Genomic DNA, 20,059 nt, shown 5'->3' on the forward strand with positions numbered 1-20,059 from the left:
GTATAGATCATCCCTCCATGAGTACATACTGTATAGATCATCCCTCCATGACTACATACTGTATAGATCATCCCTCCATGACTACATACTGTATAGATCATCCCTCCATGACTACATACTGTATAGATCATCCCTCCATGACTACATACTGTATAGATCATCCCTCCATGACTACATACTGTATAGATCATCCCTCCATGACTACATACTGTGTAGATCATCCCTCCATGAGTACATACTGTATAGATCATCCCTCCATGACTACATACTGTATAGATCATCCCTCCATGAGTACACACTGTATAGATCATCCCTCCATGACTACATACTGTATAGATCATCCCTCCATGACTACATACTGTATAGATCATCCCTCCATGACTACATACTGTATAGATCATCCCTCCATGACTACATACTGTATAGATCATCCCTCCATGACTACATACTGTATAGATCATCCCTCCATGACTACATACTGTATAGATCATCCCTCCATGAGTACATACTGTATAGATCATCCCTCCATGACTACATACTGTATAGATCATCCCTCCATGACTACATACTGTATAGATCATCCCTCCATGACTACATACTGTATAGATCATCCCTCCATGACTACATACTGTATAGATCATCCCTCCATGACTACATACTGTATAGATCATCCCTCCACGAGTACATACTGTATAGATCATCCCTCCACGAGTACATACTGTATAGATCATCCCTCCACGAGTACATACTGTATAGATCATCCCTCCATGACTACATACTGTATAGATCATCCCTCCATGAGTACATACTGTATAGATCATCCCTCCATGACTACATACTGTATAGATCATCCCTCCATGACTACATACTGTATAGATCATCCCTCCATGAGTACATACTGTATAGATCATCCCTCCATGACTACATACTGTATAGATCATCCCTCCATGAGTACATACTGTATAGATCATCCCTCCATGAGTACATACTGTATAGATCATCCCTCCATGACTACATACTGTATATATCATCCCTCCATGAGTACATACTGTATAGATCATCCCTCCATGACTACATACTGTATAGATCATCCCTCCATGAGTACATACTGTATAGATCATCCCTCCATGAGTACATACTGTATAGATCATCCCTCCACGAGTACATACTGTATAGATCATCCCTCCATGACTACATACTGTATAGATCATCCCTCCATGACTACATATTGTATAGATCATCCTTCCATGAGTACATACTGTATAGATCATCCCTCCATGACTACATACTGTATAGATCATCCCTCCATGAGTACATACTGTATAGATCATCCCTCCATGACTACATACTGTATAGATCATCCCTCCATGACTACATACTGTATAGATCATCCCTCCATGACTACATACTGTATAGATCATCCCTCCATGAGTACATACTGTATAGATCATCCCTCCATGACTACACACTGTATAGATCATCCCTCCATGAGTACATACTGTATAGATCATCCCTCCATGACTACATACTGTATAGATCATCCCTCCATGACTACACACTGTATAGATCATCCCTCCATGAGTACATACTGTATAGATCATCCCTCCAGGACTACATACTGTATATAGATCATCCCTCCATGAGTACACACTGTATAGATCATCCCTCCATGAGTACATACTGTATAGATCATCCCTCCATGACTACATACTGTATAGATCATCCCTCCATGACTACACACTGTATAGATCATCCCTCCATGACTACATACTGTATAGATCATCCCTCCATGAGTACATACTGTATAGATCATCCCTCCATGACTACACACTGTATAGATCATCCCTCCATGAGTACATACTGTATAGATCATCCCTCCATGAGTACATACTGTATAGATCATCCCTCCATGACTACATACTGTATAGATCATCCCTCCATGACTACATACTGTATAGATCATCCCTCCACGAGTACATACTGTATAGATCATCCCTCCACGAGTACATACTGTATAGATCATCCCTCCACGAGTACATACTGTATAGATCATCCCTCCACGACTACATACTGTATAGATCATCCCTCCATGACTACATACTGTATAGATCATCCCTCCATGACTACATACTGTATAGATCATCCCTCCATGACTACATACTGTATAGATCATCCCTCCATGAGTACATACTGTATAGATCATCCCTCCATGAGTACATACTGTATAGATCATCCCTCCATGACTACATACTGTATAGATCATCCCTCCATGAGTACATACTGTATAGATCATCCCTCCATGAGTACATACTGTATAGATCATCCCTCCATGACTACATACTGTATATATCATCCCTCCATGAGTACATACTGTATAGATCATCCCTCCATGACTACATACTGTATAGATCATCCCTCCATGAGTACATACTGTATAGATCATCCCTCCATGAGTACATACTGTATAGATCATCCCTCCACGAGTACATACTGTATAGATCATCCCTCCATGACTACATACTGTATAGATCATCCCTCCATGACTACATATTGTATAGATCATCCTTCCATGAGTACATACTGTATAGATCATCCCTCCATGACTACATACTGTATAGATCATCCCTCCATGAGTACATACTGTATAGATCATCCCTCCATGACTACATACTGTATAGATCATCCCTCCATGACTACATACTGTATAGATCATCCCTCCATGACTACATACTGTATAGATCATCCCTCCATGAGTACATACTGTATAGATCATCCCTCCATGACTACACACTGTATAGATCATCCCTCCATGAGTACATACTGTATAGATCATCCCTCCATGACTACATACTGTATAGATCATCCCTCCATGACTACACACTGTATAGATCATCCCTCCATGAGTACATACTGTATAGATCATCCCTCCAGGACTACATACTGTATAGATCATCCCTCCATGACTACACACTGTATAGATCATCCCTCCATGAGTACACACTGTATAGATCATCCCTCCATGAGTACATACTGTATAGATCATCCCTCCATGACTACATACTGTATAGATCATCCCTCCATGACTACACACTGTATAGATCATCCCTCCATGACTACATACTGTATAGATCATCCCTCCATGAGTACATACTGTATAGATCATCCCTCCATGACTACACACTGTATAGATCATCCCTCCATGAGTACATACTGTATAGATCATCCCTCCATGAGTACATACTGTATAGATCATCCCTCCATGACTACATACTGTATAGATCATCCCTCCATGACTACATACTGTATAGATCATCCCTCCATGACTACATACTGTATAGATCATCCCTCCATGACTACATACTGTATAGATCATCCCTCCATGACTACATACTGTATAGATCATCCCTCCATGAGTACATACTGTATAGATCATCCCTCCATGACTACATACTGTATAGATCATCCCTCCATGACTACATACTGTATAGATCATCCCTCCATGACTACACACTGTATAGATCATCCCTCCATGACAGGACAGTGTATCAGGGTAGTACTACACAGTCTACTAATCAGTGACTCTCTGTACATCCCATCTATCTCCTTTAACCCCTCTTATGATTGACATGTGCCATATATATTTCATCTGTTCTGTTTCCCATGCATTCTGAACCATTCTGATCCCATAGTTTCTACAGATTGGAAGTTAAAGATTAATATTTATATAGTCTTTCTCAGCTACTGTACCAGACAAACCCATCTATCAGTATTGATCAACTCCTCTCTCTCTCTGTCTATCTGTCACTCCCTCTCTCCCTCTGTCTCTCTCTCTCTCCCTCTGTCTCTCTCTCTCCCTCTGTCTCTCTCTCCCTCTGTCTCTCTCTCTCTCTCTCTCTCTCTCTCTCTCTCTCTCTCTCTCTCTCTCTCTCTCTCTCTCTCTCTCTCTCTCTCTCTCTCTCTCTCTCTCTCTGTCTCTCTCTCTCTCTCTCTCTCTCTCTGTCTCTCTCTCTGTCTCTGTCTCTCTCTGTCTCTCTCTCTGTCTCTCTCTCTCTCTCTGTCTCTCTCTCTGTCTCTCTTTCTCTCTCTCTCTCTTTCTTTCTCTCTCTCTCTCTCTCTCTCTGTCTCTCTCTCCCTCCCTCTCTCCCTCTCTCCCCCTCTCTCTGTCTCTCCCTCTCTATCTCTCCCTCTCTCCTCTCCCCACAGCTACAGAGAGCTCAGGTTCATCGTCCCACTGTCTGTCCGGCAGCGGCTCCAGTGGTTCAGACAGCGGCTGTGTGTCCAGCCACCTCCCCGAGGCCAGTTTACCTGAGGATCCCTCGTTCCCCTGCCGACCCCGTTCCGACGCCGTAGCCTCCCCCAGCCTCCCCGAAGACAAGCCTCGCTACAACAGCCAGTACATTTCAGCAGTAAGTGAACGTAACGGTCGCGGGATGGATTTACAGGCTCGTCGATCCCAGGTTACAGTTTATACACAGTGGCCCTGGTCCTGGAGAAATGCAGTGTGTGCAGGGTTTTTCTCCAGCGCTGCAACACCAGTTCAGTGTGGTGTCTTCAGAGGGCCGCTTTGAACTGACATTTACACAATGCAGGTGTGATTTGTGATATGTGACGGTCCCTGTAATCTGCAGTCGTGGAAGAATGGTTGGTGGTTTGTCTCTGATGGAATGTGAGATCTACTATTGATTCATTCTATTGATTCATGTTAACTATAATTCATTGATTGATTAAACGTCACCTGTACGAGCTTGTCTTTGTGCAAAACCCTGCTGACATGATCAATGCTTGTAACATTCCTCATATTAACACATCTGTAACCCTGGCCTCCCTTCCTCTCTCCCCTCCTTCCCTCTCTCCTACCCTCCCTCTCTCCTGCCCTCCCCCTTCCACCCTCCATTTCTCCCCTCCTCTCTCCTCTACTCCCGCCCTCCCTCTCTCCCCTCCTCCCTCCCTCTCTCCTCCCTCTCCCTCTCTCCTCCCTCCCTCTCTCCTCCCTCCCTCTCTCCCCTCCTCCCTCCCTCTCTCTCTACTCCCACCCTCCCTCCCTCTCTCCTCCCTCTCTCCTCCCTCCCTCTCTCCCCTCCTCCCTCCCTCTCTCCTCTACTCCCACCCTCCCTCTCTCCTCCCTCCCTCTCTCCCCTCCTCCCTCCCTCTCTCCTCTACTCCCACCCTCCCTCCCTCTCTCCTCCCTCCCTCTCTCCTCCCTCTCTCCTCCCTCTCTCCTTCCCTCTCTCCCTCCCTCCCTCTTCTCTCTCCCCCTCTTCCTCTCTCCCTCACTCTCCTCTCTCCCTCCCTCTCCTCTCTCCCCCTCCCACTCCCTCTCCTCTCCCCCGCTCTCCCTCTCTCCCTCCCTCCCTCTCCTCTCCCCCTCTCTCCCTCCCCCCCTCTCCCTCCATCCATCTACAGAACGTAGCTCAGATCATAGGCCCTTCCACTATAGTGTGATTCCTGACTGGAACCCTGCTTGGAGTAAGTGGAGCCTCAACTCAAACACCTTCTCTAAAACAACACCTCAACTCAAACACCTTCTCTAAAACAACGCCTCAACTCAAACCACCTTCTCTAAAACAACACCTCAACTCAAACACCTTCTCTAAAACAACACCTCAACTCAAACACCTTCTCTAAAACAACGCCTCAACTCAAACACCTTCTCTAAAACAACACCTCAACTCAAACACCTTCTCTAAAACAACACCTCAACTCAAACACCTTCTCTAAAACAACACCTCAACTCAAACACCTTCTCTAAAACAACACCTCAACTCAAACACCTTCTCTAAAACAACACCTCAACTCAAACACCTTCTCTAAAACAACGCCTCAACTCAAACACCTTCTCTAAAACAACACCTCAACTCAAACACCTTCTCTAAAACAACACCTCAACTCAAACACCTTCTCTAAAACAACACCTCAACTCAAACACCTTCTCTAAAACAACACCTCAACTCAAACACCTTCTCTAAAACAACGCCTCAACTCAAACACCTTCTCTAAAACAACACCTCAACTCAAACACCTTCTCTAAAACAACACCTCAACTCAAACACCTTCTCTAAAACAACGCCTCAACTCAAACACATTCTCTAAAACAACACCTCAACTCAAACACCTTCTCTAAAACAACACCTCAACTCAAACACCTTCTCTAAAACAACGCCTCAACTCAAACACCTTCTCTAAAACAACACCTCAACTCAAACACCTTCTCTAAAACAACGCCTCAACTCAAACACCTTCTCTAAAACAACACCTCAACTCAAACACCTTCTCTAAAACAACACCTCAACTCAAACCACCTTCTCTAAAACAACACCTCAACTCAAACACCTTCTCTAAAACAACGCCTCAACTCAAACACCTTCTCTAAAACAACGCCTCAACTCAAACACCTTCTCTAAAACAACACCTCAACTCAAACACCTTCTCTAAAACAACACCTCAACTCAAACACCTTCTCTAAAACAACACCTCAACTCAAACACCTTCTCTAAAACAACGCCTCAACTCAAACACCTTCTCTAAAACAACACCTCAACTCAAACACCTTCTCGAAAACAACACCTCAACTCAAACACCTTCTCTAAAACAACACCTCAACTCAAACACCTTCTCTAAAACAACACCTCAACTCAAACACCTTCTCGAAAACAACACCTCAACTCAAACACCTTCTCTAAAACAACGCCTCAACTCAAACCACCTTCTCTAAAACAACACCTCAACTCAAACCACCTTCTCTAAAACAACGAGGCCTGTATTCACAAAGCGTCTCAGAGTCGGAGTGGTTGAACTAGGATCAGGTCCCACCAGTCCTTGTAACCTCATTCGTTATGATCTAAAAAGGGGAAAAACTGATCCCAGATCAGCACTGGTACTGAGATGATATGTGAATATGGGGGCTAAGAGCTGTGCTATAGTCTATACTGTATGGTGTTTCTCCAAGCTGCTGCTGTTTGTGTCATAGCCCGGGTACCAGGCTCTTTGTGTTAACGTTCATCTCCCTGTCGTGCCAAACAAATGACGCAGAGAACAAGAGGGGGAATGTTAGCACGAAACAGGTCTGGATTTCAGGCTAGCTGGGGTGTTTTGATTGGAAGTCTGGATGGTGTAGTATCTCTGTAGTATCTCTGTAGTAAGTCTGTAGTATCTCTGTAGTACGTCTGTAGTATCTCTGTAGTAAGTATGTAGTAAGTATGCAGTATCTCTGTAGTATCTCTGTAGTAAGTATGTAGTATCTCTGTAGTATCTCTGTAGTAAGTCTGTAATATCTCTGTAGTACGTCTGTAGTAACTCTGTAGTATCTCTGTAGTATCTCTGTAGTAAGTATGTAGTAAGTATGCAGTATCTCTGTAGTATCTCTGTAGTAAGTCTGTAGTATCTCTGTAGTATCTCTGTAGTAAGTCTGTAATATCTCTGTAGTACGTCTGTAGTATCTCTGTAGTAAGTCTGTAGTATCTCTGTAGTACGTCTGCAGTATCTCTGTAGTATCTCTGTAGTATCTCTGTAGTAAGTCTGTAGTATTTCTGTAGTAAGTCTATAGTATCTCTGTAGTACGTCTGTAGTATCTCTGTAGTATCTCTGTAGTACGTCTGTAGTATCTCTGTAGTAAGTCTGTAGTAGCTCTGTAGTATCTCTGTAGTACGTCTGCAGTATCTCTGTAGTATCTCTGTAGTACGTCTGTAGTATTTCTGTAGTAAGTCTGTAGTAAGTCTGTAGTATTTCTGTAGTAAGTCTATAGTATCTCTGTAGTAAGTCTGTAGTAAGTCTGTAGTAAGTCTAGTATCTCTGTAGTATCTCTGTAGTATCGCTGTAGTATCTATGTAGTACGTCTGTAGTAAGTCTGTAGTAAGTCTGTAGTATCTCTGTAGTATCTCTGTAGTATCTCTGTAGTAAGGCTGTAGTATCTCTGTAGTAAGTCTGTAGTATCTCTGTAGTAAGTATGTAGTATCTCTGTAGTAGGTCTGTAGTATCTCTGTAGTATCTCTGTAGTAGGTCTGTAGTATCTCTGTAGTAAGTATGTAGTATCTCTGTAGTAGGTCTGTAGTATCTCTGTAGTATCTCTGTAGTAAGTATGTAGTATCTCTGTAGTATTTCTGTAGTAAGTCTGTAGTATTTCTGTAGTATCTCTGTAGTATCTCTGTAGTAAGTCTGTAGTATCTCTGTAGTAAGTCTGTAGTATCCCTGTAGTAAGTCTGTAGTATCTCTGTAGTATCTCTGTAGTATCTCTGTAGTATTTCTGTAGTATCTCTGTAGTAAGTCTGTTCTCTGGTCTCTGTAGTATCTCTGTAGTATCCCTGTAGTAAGTCTGTAGTATCTCTGTAGTATCTCTGTAGTAAGTCTGTTCTCTGGTCTCTCTACAGGTCTGATATCCAGCTGCTTCCATCCAGAAAGACACCGTTTCCACGCCAACGACGCCGACGAGACAAATATTTATGTGTTTCCTCGCGCTGCCAACAGCAACTCTCATCTCACATGGACACTGAAAAGACCTGGGACTTAAGCACTGTTTATAAAATAAAAGCCACTTTTGAGCATAGCTTTTATATTGTTTTAAAACAAAAGAAAATTAATTTAAATATTGTTGTATTTTACTTTCCAACAGTACTGGTGGGTGCAGTAGGTTTATTCTGTACTATATTGGTTATTTTGTAAATAATTATTTGAATAGTTTCCTGTGAATTTATGAACGGTTGGTTTCTTTATCTTCTTCCTCTTGTCTTGTTGACCACTTTTACTGATTTACCCTGGGATGAAAGACTAGATCTGAATCACCTGTTGATTTACCCTGGGATGAAAGACTAGATCTGAATCACCTGATGATTTACCCTGAGATGAAAGACTAGATCTGAATCACCTGTTGATTTACCCTGGGATGAAAGACTAGATCTGAATCACCTGATGATTTACCCTGGGATGAAAGACTAGATCTGAATCACCTGTTGATTTACCCTGGGATGAAAGACTAGATCTGAATCACCTGTTGATTTACCCTGGGATGAAAGACTAGATCTGAATCACCTGTTGATTTACCCTGGGATGAAAGACTAGATCTGAATCACCTGTTGATTTACCCTGGGATGAAAGACTAGATCTGAATCACCTGTTGATTCACCCTGGGATGAAAGACTAGATCTGAATCACCTGGTGATTTACCCTGGGATGAAAGACTAGATCTGAATCACCTGGTGATTTACCCTGGGATGAAAGACTAGATCTGAATCACCTGTTGATTTACCCTGGGATGAAAGACTAGATCTGAATCACCTGGTGATTTACCCTGGGATGAAAGACTAGATCTGAATCACCTGGTGATTTACCCTGGGATGAAAGACTAGATCTGAATCACCTGATGATTTACCCTGGGATGAAAGACTAGATCTGAATCACCTGATGATTCACCCTGGGATGAAAGACTAGATCTGAATCACCTGGTGATTTACCCTGAGATGAAAGACTAGATCTGAATCACCTGATGATTTATCCTGGGATGAAAGACTAGATCTGAATCACCTGGTGATTTACCCTGGGATGAAAGACTAGATCTGAATCACCTGGTGATTTACCCTGGGATGAAAGACTAGATCTGAATCACCTGATGATTCACCCTGGGATGAAATACTAGATCTGAGGGATGAAAGACTAGATCTGAATCACCTGGTGATTTATCCTGGGATGAAAGACTAGATCTGAGGGATGAAAGACTAGATCTGAATCACCTGGTGATTGATGATAAACCCTGGGATGAAAGACTAGATCTGAATCACCTGTTGATTTATCCTGGGATGAAAGGCTAGATCTGAGGGATGAAAGACTAGATCTGAATCAGGCAGGTTACTCTTCAAAAGGTCCAAAACAACATGTTTATTTTTCGGCATTCTGGTACGACTCTTTTACAGTGTCTTCACATAATGTCTGTTCTGTGGTCAGATTCCTCCATCTTGTTTTGTTCTGTGTTTCGGTCTGTTGCCACTTCCTGTAGGCGGTCAGGTCTGACTGAGGGTGTATCCCAAATAGCACCCTATTCATTATGTAGGGGATTACTGTTGACCAGAGACCTATGGCCAAAAGCTCTGGTCAAAACGAGTGCACTATATATATATAGGGAATAAGGTGCTATTTGTGACGCAAGCCTGACTCCAGGTCAGTTCCCTGACAGGTCAGAGCCAGTGGGTCTGAGAGGCTGAGGTCTGTCCTCCTGATCGTGGATCTGTCCTCTCAGCTGTGTGACTCTGGGCTGGTTGTGCTGTAGAACGGAGAGAGGAGAACGGTGCAGAGACAGAGACAGAGAGAGAGAGAGAGAGAGAGGAGAGACAGAGAGAGAGAGAGACAGAGAGATAGAGAGAGATAGAGAGAGAGAGATAGAGAGAGAGAGAGACAGAGAGAGAGAGGGAGAGAGAGAGAGAGAGAGAGAGAGAGATAGAGAGAGAGAGATAGAGAGAAGAGAGAGACAGGAAGAGAGAGAGAGAGAGAGAGAGAAGAGAGAGGCTACTTTCACCTACACAGTTTCAAATGCAATTTTTTTCTTTCTTGTTCATATAACAAATGTAAAAAAAGATGTCATTAAGAAGAAAGGAAAACTAAATGTACATTGTCTGTCTGTAAATATTTGCACCAGTGGTGCTCTTTGGTTCTAGTATTGTGTAGGAGAAAGCAGAAGAAGACTGTGATAACGTTGTACATGTATGTATTAACCAGCAGAAAGCAGCAGGGAATCGCCAATCTCAAACATACAAATGACAACAGAAAGACTTTCCACTAGTTGGAGCATGAACGTCACCTGTCATATGTCTTCATCCTAACAACCTTTTAATAAAAATGGATTGATTTGTATCCAGAATGAGTTGGTTTTCACTGGGATCCTGAGGGGGTGTGGGTCAGTCAACCTGTCTTCCTGAGGTGTGGGGGACACTGGGTCAGTCAACCTGTCTTCCTGAGGTGTGGGGGACACTGGGTCTGTCAACCTGTCTTCCTGAGGTGTGGGGGACACTGGCTCTGTCAACCTGTCTTCCTGAGGTGTGGGGGACACTGGGTCAGTCAACCTGTCTTCCTGAGGTGTGGGGGACACTGGGTCTGTCAACCTGTCTTCCTGAGGTGTGGGGGACACTGGGTCAGTCAACCTGTCTTCCTGAGGTGTGGGGGACACTGGGTCAGTCAACCTGTCTTCCTGAGGTGTGGGGGACACTGGGTCTGTCAACCTGTCTTCCTGGGGTGTGGGGGACACTGGGTCTGTCAACCTGTCTTCCTGAGGTGTGGGGGACACTGGGTCAGTCAACCTGTCTTCCTGAGGTGTGGGGGACACTGGGTCTGTCAACCTGTCTTCCTGAGGTGTGGGGGACACTGGGTCTGTCAACCTGTCTTCCTGAGGTGTGGGGGACACTGGGTCTGTCAACCTGTCTTCCTGAGGTGTGGGGGACACTGGGTCTGTCAACCTGTCTTCCTGAGGTGTGAGGGACACTGGGTCTGTCAACCCGTCTTCCTGAGGTGTCGGGGACACTGGGTCTGTCAACCTGTCTTCCTGAGGTGTGAGGGACACTGGGTCTGTCAACCTGTCTTCCTGAGGTGTGGGGGACACTGGGTCTGTCAACCTGTCTTCCTGAGGTGTGAGGGACACTGGGTCTGTCAACCTGTCTTCCTGAGGTGTGGGGGACACTGGGTCTGTCAACCTGTCTTCCTGAGGTGTGGGGGACACTGGGTCTGTCAACCTGTCTTCCTGAGGTGTGGGGGACACTGGGTCTGTCAACCTGTCTTCCTGAGGTGTGGGGGACACTGGGTCTGTCAACCTGTCTTCCTGAGGTGTGGGGGACACTGGGTCTGTCAACCTGTCTTCCTGAGGTGTGGGGGACACTGGGTCTGTCAACCTGTCTTCCTGAGGTGTGGGGGACACTGGGTCTGTCAACATGTCTTCCTGAGGTGTGAGGGACACTGATTACCAAGAGGAAATAGACCAGATTGGCTATCTTGAGAGTGCAGTCCTTGGAGTCCAGGATGAGTCCGGTCAGAAAGACATGGCACTGCCTCCCAGGACACATTGAAGCAGGCAAACACCATCTCCTCCCAGGACACATTGAAGCAGGCAAAAGCCATCTCCTCCCAGGACACATTGAAGCAGGCAAACACCATGTCCTCCCAGGACACATTGAAGCAGGCAAAAGCCATCTCCTCCCAGGACACATTGAAGCAGGCAAACACCATCTCCTACCAGGACACATTGAAGCAGGCAAAAGCCATCTCCTCCCAGGACACATTGAAGCAGGCAAAAGCCATCTCCTCCCAGGACACATTGAAGAAGGCAAAAGCCATCTCCTCCCAGGACACATTGAAGCAGGCAAACACCATCTCCTACCAGGACACATTGAAGCAGGCAAAAGCCATCTCCTACCAGGACACATTGAAGCAGGCAAACACCATCTCCTCCCAGGACACATTGAAGCAGGCAAAAGCCATCTCCTCCCAGGACACATTGAAGCAGGCAAACACCATCTCCTACCAGGACACATTGAAGCAGGCAAAAGCCATCTCCTACCAGGACACATTGAAGCAGGCAAACGCCATCTCCTCCCAGGACACATTGAAGCAGGCAAACACCATCTCCTCCCAGGACACATTGAAGCAGGCAAAAGCCATCTCCTCCCAGGACACATTGAAGCAGGCAAACACCATCTCCTCCCAGGACACATTGAAGCAGGCAAACACCATCTCCTCCCGGGACACATTGAAGCAGGCAAACACCATCTCCTCCCGGGACACATTGAAGCAGGCAAACACCATCTCCTCCCGGGACACATTGAAGCAGGCAAACACCATCTCCTCCCAGGACACATTGAAGCAGGCAAACACCATCTCCTCCCGGGACACATTGAAGCAGGCAAACACCATCTCCTCCCGGGACACATTGAAGCAGGCAAACACCATCTCCTCCCGGGACACATTGAAGCAGGCAAACACCATCTCCTCCCAGGACACATTGAAGCAGGCAAACACCATCTCCTCCCGGGACACATTGAAGCAGGCAAACACCATCTCCTCCCAGGACACATTGAAGCAGGCAAACACCATCTCCTCCCAGGACACATTGAAGCAGGCAAACACCATCTCCTCCCGGGACACATTGAAGCAGGCAAACACCATCTCCTCCCGGGACACATTGAAGCAGGCAAACACCATCTCCTCCCAGGACACATTGAAGCAGGCAAACACCATCTCCTCCCAGGACACATTGAAGCAGGCAAACACCATCTCCTCCCGGGACACATTGAAGCAGGCAAACACCATCTCCTCCCAGGACACATTGAAGCAGGCAAACACCATCTCCTCCCAGGACACATTGAAGCAGGCAAACACCATCTCCTCCCAGGACACATTGAAGCAGGCAAACACCATCTCCTCCCAGGACACATTGAAGCAGGCAAACACCATCTCCTCCCAGGACACATTGAAGCAGGCAAACACCATCTCCTCCCGGGACACATTGAAGCAGGCAAACACCATCTCCTCCCAGGACACATTGAAGCAGGCAAACACCATCTCCTCCCGGGACACATTGAAGCAGGCAAACACCATCTCCTCCCAGGACACATTGAAGCAGGCAAACACCATCTCCTCCCAGGACACATTGAAGCAGGCAAACACCATCTCCTCCCAGGACACATTGAAGCAGGCAAACACCATCTCCTCCCAGGACACATTGAAGCAGGCAAACACCATCTCCTCCCGGGACACATTGAAGCAGGCAAACACCATCTCCTCCCAGGACACATTGAAGCAGGCAAACACCATCTCCTCCCAGGACACATTGAAGCAGGCAAACACCATCTCCTCCCGGGACACATTGAAGTAGGCAAACACCATCTCCTCCCAGGACACATTGAAGCAGGCAAACACCATCTCCTCCCGGGACACATTGAAGCAGGCAAACACCATCTCCTCCCGGGACACATTGAAGCAGGCAAACACCATCTCCTCCCAGGACACATTGAAGCAGGCAAACACCATCTCCTCCCGGGACACATTGAAGCAGGCAAACACCATCTCCTCCCAGGACACATTGAAGCAGGCAAACACCATCTCCTCCCAGGACACATTGAAGCAGGCAAACACCATCTCCTCCCGGGACACATTGAAGCAGGCAAACACCATCTCCTCCCAGGACACATTGAAGCAGGCAAACACCATCTCCTCCCAGGACACATTGAAGCAGGCAAACACCATCTCCTCCCGGGACACATTGAAGCAGGCAAACACCATCTCCTCCCGGGACACATTGAAGCAGGCAAACACCATCTCCTCCCAGGACACATTGAAGCAGGCAAACACCATCTCCTCCCGGGACACATTGAAGCAGGCAAACACCATCTCCTCCCAGGACACATTGAAGCAGGCAAACACCATCTCCTCCCGGGACACATTGAAGCAGGCAAACACCATCTCCTCCCGGGACACATTGAAGCAGGCAAACACCATCTCCTCCCGGGACACATTGAAGCAGGCAAACACCATCTCCTCCCGGGACACATTGAAGCAGGCAAACACCATCTCCTCCCGGGACACATTGAAGCAGGCAAACACCATCTCCTCCCGGGACACATTGAAGCAGGCAAACACCATCTCCTCCCAGGACACATTGAAGCAGGCAAACACCATCTCCTCCCGGGACACATTGAAGCAGGCAAACACCATCTCCTCCCGGGACACATTGAAGCAGGCAAACACCATCTCCTCCCAGGACACATTGAAGCAGGCAAACACCATCTCCTCCCAGGACACATTGAAGCAGGCAAACACCATCTCCTCCCGGGACACATTGAAGCAGGCAAACACCATCTCCTCCCGGGACACATTGAAGCAGGCAAACACCATCTCCTCCCGGGACACATTGAAGCAGGCAAACACCATCTCCTCCCGGGACACATTGAAGCAGGCAAAAGCCACATCTGGACGGTGACCTGGAGACGGACTGGATGCTAATCACCTTGTTGACCACGACTCAGCAGGAAACATAAACAACAGCATCTCTACAGTCTAAACTATGTTGGATACGTCCCAAATGGATCCCTCTTCCTTGTATTGGTTTGAACCAGTAGTGCACTATATAGGGAGTAGTCTTCCATTTGGGACGCAGCCTGTTTCTCATTAAACAGAGGGAACCAACAGCAGACATTCAAGCCAGTCCTGTTGTAATGGACCAGATTAATAAAGCTTCATGATAGATGTTCTCTCCTGCTGTGGCCAGTAAACAAAGCCTGGTGACAAACTGAACACTCAACATTTAGTTCTGGTGCCAAGATTAGTAAACACATTCCTTGTTAGAAAGTTAAACCAACTGTCGTATCACGCTACGTACCACACTCTTCATCACGCTACGCCGCACGCTACCTCACACATTATGCCATAGACGTCTACCATGAGACTGATTTCAGAAAGTAGTCTCCCGCTCCCCCTTGTGGACAGAGGGGCGTACTGCATGCAGTGGTCTCACAGCGTTTACTGAGCCCAGCAACATAGATATCAAACACAGTAACATAGATATTAAACACAGTAACATAGATATTAAACCATCTCCCAGTAACATAGATATCAAACCATCTCACAGTAACATAGATATTAAACACAGTAACATAGATATTAAACACAGTAACATAGATATTAAACCATCTCCCAGCAACATAGATATTAAACACAGTAACATAGATATTAAACACAGTAACATAGATATTAAACACAGTAACATAGATATTAAACACAGTAACATAGATATTAAACACAGTAACATAGATATTAAACACAGTAACATAGATATTAAACACAGTAACATAGATATTAAACACAGTAACATAGATATTAAACACAGTAACATAGATATTAAACACAGTAACATAGATATTAAACACAGTAACATAGATATTAAACACAGTAACATAGATATTAAACACAGTAACATAGATATTAAACCATCTCCCAGTAACATAGATATTAAACACAGTAACATAGATATTAAACACAGTAACATAGATATTAAACCATCTCCCAGCAACATAGATATTAAACACAGTAACATAGATATTAAACACAGTAACATAGATATTAAACACAGTAACATAGATATTAAACCATCTCCCAGTAACATAGATATTAAACACAGTAACATAGATATTAAACACAGTAACATAGATATTAAACACAGTAACATAGATATTAAACACAGTAACATAGATATTAAACACAGTAACATAGATATTAAACACAGTAACATAGATATTAAACCATCTCACAGTAACATAGATATTAAACACAGTAACATAGATATTAAACACAGTAACATAGATATTAAACACAGTAACATAGATATTAAACACAGTAACATAGATATTAAACACAGTAACATAGATATTAAACCATCTCCCAGTAACATAGATATTAAACACAGTAACATAGATATTAAACACAGTAACATAGATATTAAACCATCTCACAGTAACATAGATATTAAACACAGTAACATAGATATTAAACCATCTCCCAGTAACATAGATATTAAACACAGTAACATAGATATTAAACCATCTCCCAGTAACATAGATATTAAACACAGTAACATAGATATTAAACCATCTCCCAGTAACATAGATATTAAACACAGTAACATAGATATTAAACACAGTAACATAGATATTAAACCATCTCCCAGTAACATAGATATTAAACACAGTAACATAGATATTAAACACAGTAACATAGATATTAAACCATCTCACAGTAACATAGATATTAAACACAGTAACATAGATATTAAACCATCTCCCAGTAACATAGATATTAAACACAGTAACATAGATATTAAACCATCTCCCAGTAACATAGATATTAAACACAGTAACATAGATATTAAACCATCTCCCAGTAACATAGATATTAAACACAGTAACATAGATATTAAACCATCTCCCAGTAACATAGATATCAAACACAGTAACATAGATATTAAACCATCTCCCAGTAACATAGATATTAAACACAGTAACATAGATATTAAACCATCTCCCAGTAACATAGATATTAAACACAGTAACATAGATATTAAACCATCTCCCAGCAACATAGATATTAAACACAGTAACATAGATATTAAACACAGTAACATGGATATTAAACACAGTAACATAGATATTAAACCATCTCCCAGCAACATAGATATTAAACACAGTAACATAGATATTAAACACAGTAACATAGATATTAAACACAGTAACATAGATATTAAACACAGTAACATAGATATTAAACCATCTCCCAGTAACATAGATATTAAACACAGTAACATAGATATTAAACCATCTCCCAGTAACATAGATATTAAACACAGTAACATAGATATTAAACACAGTAACATAGATATTAAACACAGTAACATAGATATTAAACCATCTCCCAGTAACATAGATATTAAACACAGTAACATAGATATTAAACCATCTCCCAGTAACATAGATATTAAACACAGTAACATAGATATTAAACCATCTCCCAGTAACATAGATATTAAACACAGTAACATAGATATTAAACACAGTAACATAGATATTAAACACAGTAACATAGATATTAAACCATCTCCCAGTAACATAGATATTAAACACAGTAACATAGATATTAAACACAGTAACATAGATATTAAACACAGTAACATAGATATTAAACCATCTCACAGTAACATAGATATTAAACCATCTCCCAGTAACATAGATATTAAACACAGTAACATAGATATTAAACCATCTCCCAGTAACATAGATATTAAACACAGTAACATAGATATTAAACACAGTAACATAGATATTAAACCATCTCCCAGCAACATAGATATTAAACACAGTAACATAGATATTAAACACAGTAACATAGATATTAAACACAGTAACATAGATATTAAACCATCTCCCAGTAACATAGATATTAAACACAGTAACATAGATATTAAACACAGTAACATAGATATTAAACACAGTAACATAGATATTAAACACAGTAACATAGATATTAAACACAGTAACATAGATATTAAACACAGTAACATAGATATTAAACCATCTCACAGTAACATAGATATTAAACACAGTAACATAGATATTAAACACAGTAACATAGATATTAAACACAGTAACATAGATATTAAACACAGTAACATAGATATTAAACACAGTAACATAGATATTAAACCATCTCCCAGTAACATAGATATTAAACACAGTAACATAGATATTAAACACAGTAACATAGATATTAAACCATCTCACAGTAACATAGATATTAAACACAGTAACATAGATATTAAACCATCTCCCAGTAACATAGATATTAAACACAGTAACATAGATATTAAACCATCTCCCAGTAACATAGATATTAAACCACAGTAACATAGATATTAAACCATCTCCCAGTAACATAGATATTAAACACAGTAACATAGATATTAAACACAGTAACATAGATATTAAACCATCTCCCAGTAACATAGATATTAAACACAGTAACATAGATATTAAACACAGTAACATAGATATTAAACCATCTCACAGTAACATAGATATTAAACACAGTAACATAGATATTAAACCATCTCCCAGTAACATAGATATTAAACACAGTAACATAGATATTAAACCATCTCCCAGTAACATAGATATTAAACACAGTAACATAGATATTAAACCATCTCCCAGTAACATAGATATTAAACACAGTAACATAGATATTAAACCATCTCCCAGTAACATAGATATCAAACACAGTAACATAGATATTAAACCATCTCCCAGTAACATAGATATTAAACACAGTAACATAGATATTAAACCATCTCCCAGTAACATAGATATTAAACACAGTAACATAGATATTAAACCATCTCCCAGCAACATAGATATTAAACACAGTAACATAGATATTAAACACAGTAACATAGATATTAAACCATCTCCCAGTAACATAGATATTAAACACAGTAACATAGATATTAAACCATCTCCCAGTAACATAGATATTAAACACAGTAACATAGATATTAAACACAGTAACATAGATATTAAACACAGTAACATAGATATTAAACCATCTCCCAGTAACATAGATATTAAACACAGTAACATAGATATTAAACCATCTCCCAGTAACATAGATATTAAACACAGTAACATAGATATTAAACCATCTCCCAGTAACATAGATATTAAACACAGTAACATAGATATTAAACACAGTAACATAGATATTAAACACAGTAACATAGATATTAAACCATCTCCCAGTAACATAGATATTAAACACAGTAACATAGATATTAAACACAGTAACATAGATATTAAACACAGTAACATAGATATTAAACCATCTCACAGTAACATAGATATTAAACCATCTCCCAGTAACATAGATATTAAACACAGTAACATAGATATTAAACCATCTCCCAGTAACATAGATATTAAACACAGTAACATAGATATTAAACACAGTAACATAGATATTAAACCATCTCCCAGCAACATAGATATTAAACACAGTAACATAGATATCAAACACAGTAACATAGATATTAAACCATCTCCCAGTAACATAGATATTAAACACAGTAACATAGATATTAAACCATCTCCCAGTAACATAGATATTAAACACAGTAACATAGATATTAAACACAGTAACATAGATATTAAACCATCTCCCAGTAACATAGATATTAAACACAGTAACATAGATATTAAACCATCTCCCAGTAACATAGATATTAAACACAGTAACATAGATATTAAACACAGTAACATAGATATTAAACACAGTAACATAGATATTAAACCATCTCCCAGTAACATAGATATTAAACACAGTAACATAGATATTAAACCATCTCCCAGTAACATAGATATTAAACACAGTAACATAGATATTAAACCATCTCCCAGTAACATAGATATTAAACACAGTAACATAGATATTAAACACAGTAACATAGATATTAAACACAGTAACATAGATATTAAACACAGTAACATAGATATCA

General features: G+C 42.0%; 1 protein-coding gene across 1 annotated transcript in view; it reads left to right on the top strand.

Moving 5' to 3' along the window:
- plekhg4 (pleckstrin homology domain containing, family G (with RhoGef domain) member 4) overlaps window positions 1–10,833 on the top strand; it is a gene marked incomplete at its 5' end in the record, with an annotated part of 143,492 nt that extends 132,659 nt beyond the window's left edge. The window contains 3 exon segments of the mRNA XM_071400415.1: window positions 4,204–4,406; window positions 5,404–5,466; window positions 8,364–10,833. Of these exon segments, the coding sequence (XP_071256516.1) occupies window positions 4,204–4,406; window positions 5,404–5,442 (242 nt within the window). The 3' untranslated portion in view covers window positions 5,443–5,466; window positions 8,364–10,833.
- Between the last annotated feature and the right edge of the window lie 9,226 nt (window positions 10,834–20,059).

The sequence above is a fragment of the Salvelinus alpinus genome, chromosome 5 (assembly GCF_045679555.1).
Source record: "Salvelinus alpinus chromosome 5, SLU_Salpinus.1, whole genome shotgun sequence".
In the NCBI taxonomy this organism is placed as follows: domain Eukaryota; kingdom Metazoa; phylum Chordata; class Actinopteri; order Salmoniformes; family Salmonidae; genus Salvelinus; species Salvelinus alpinus.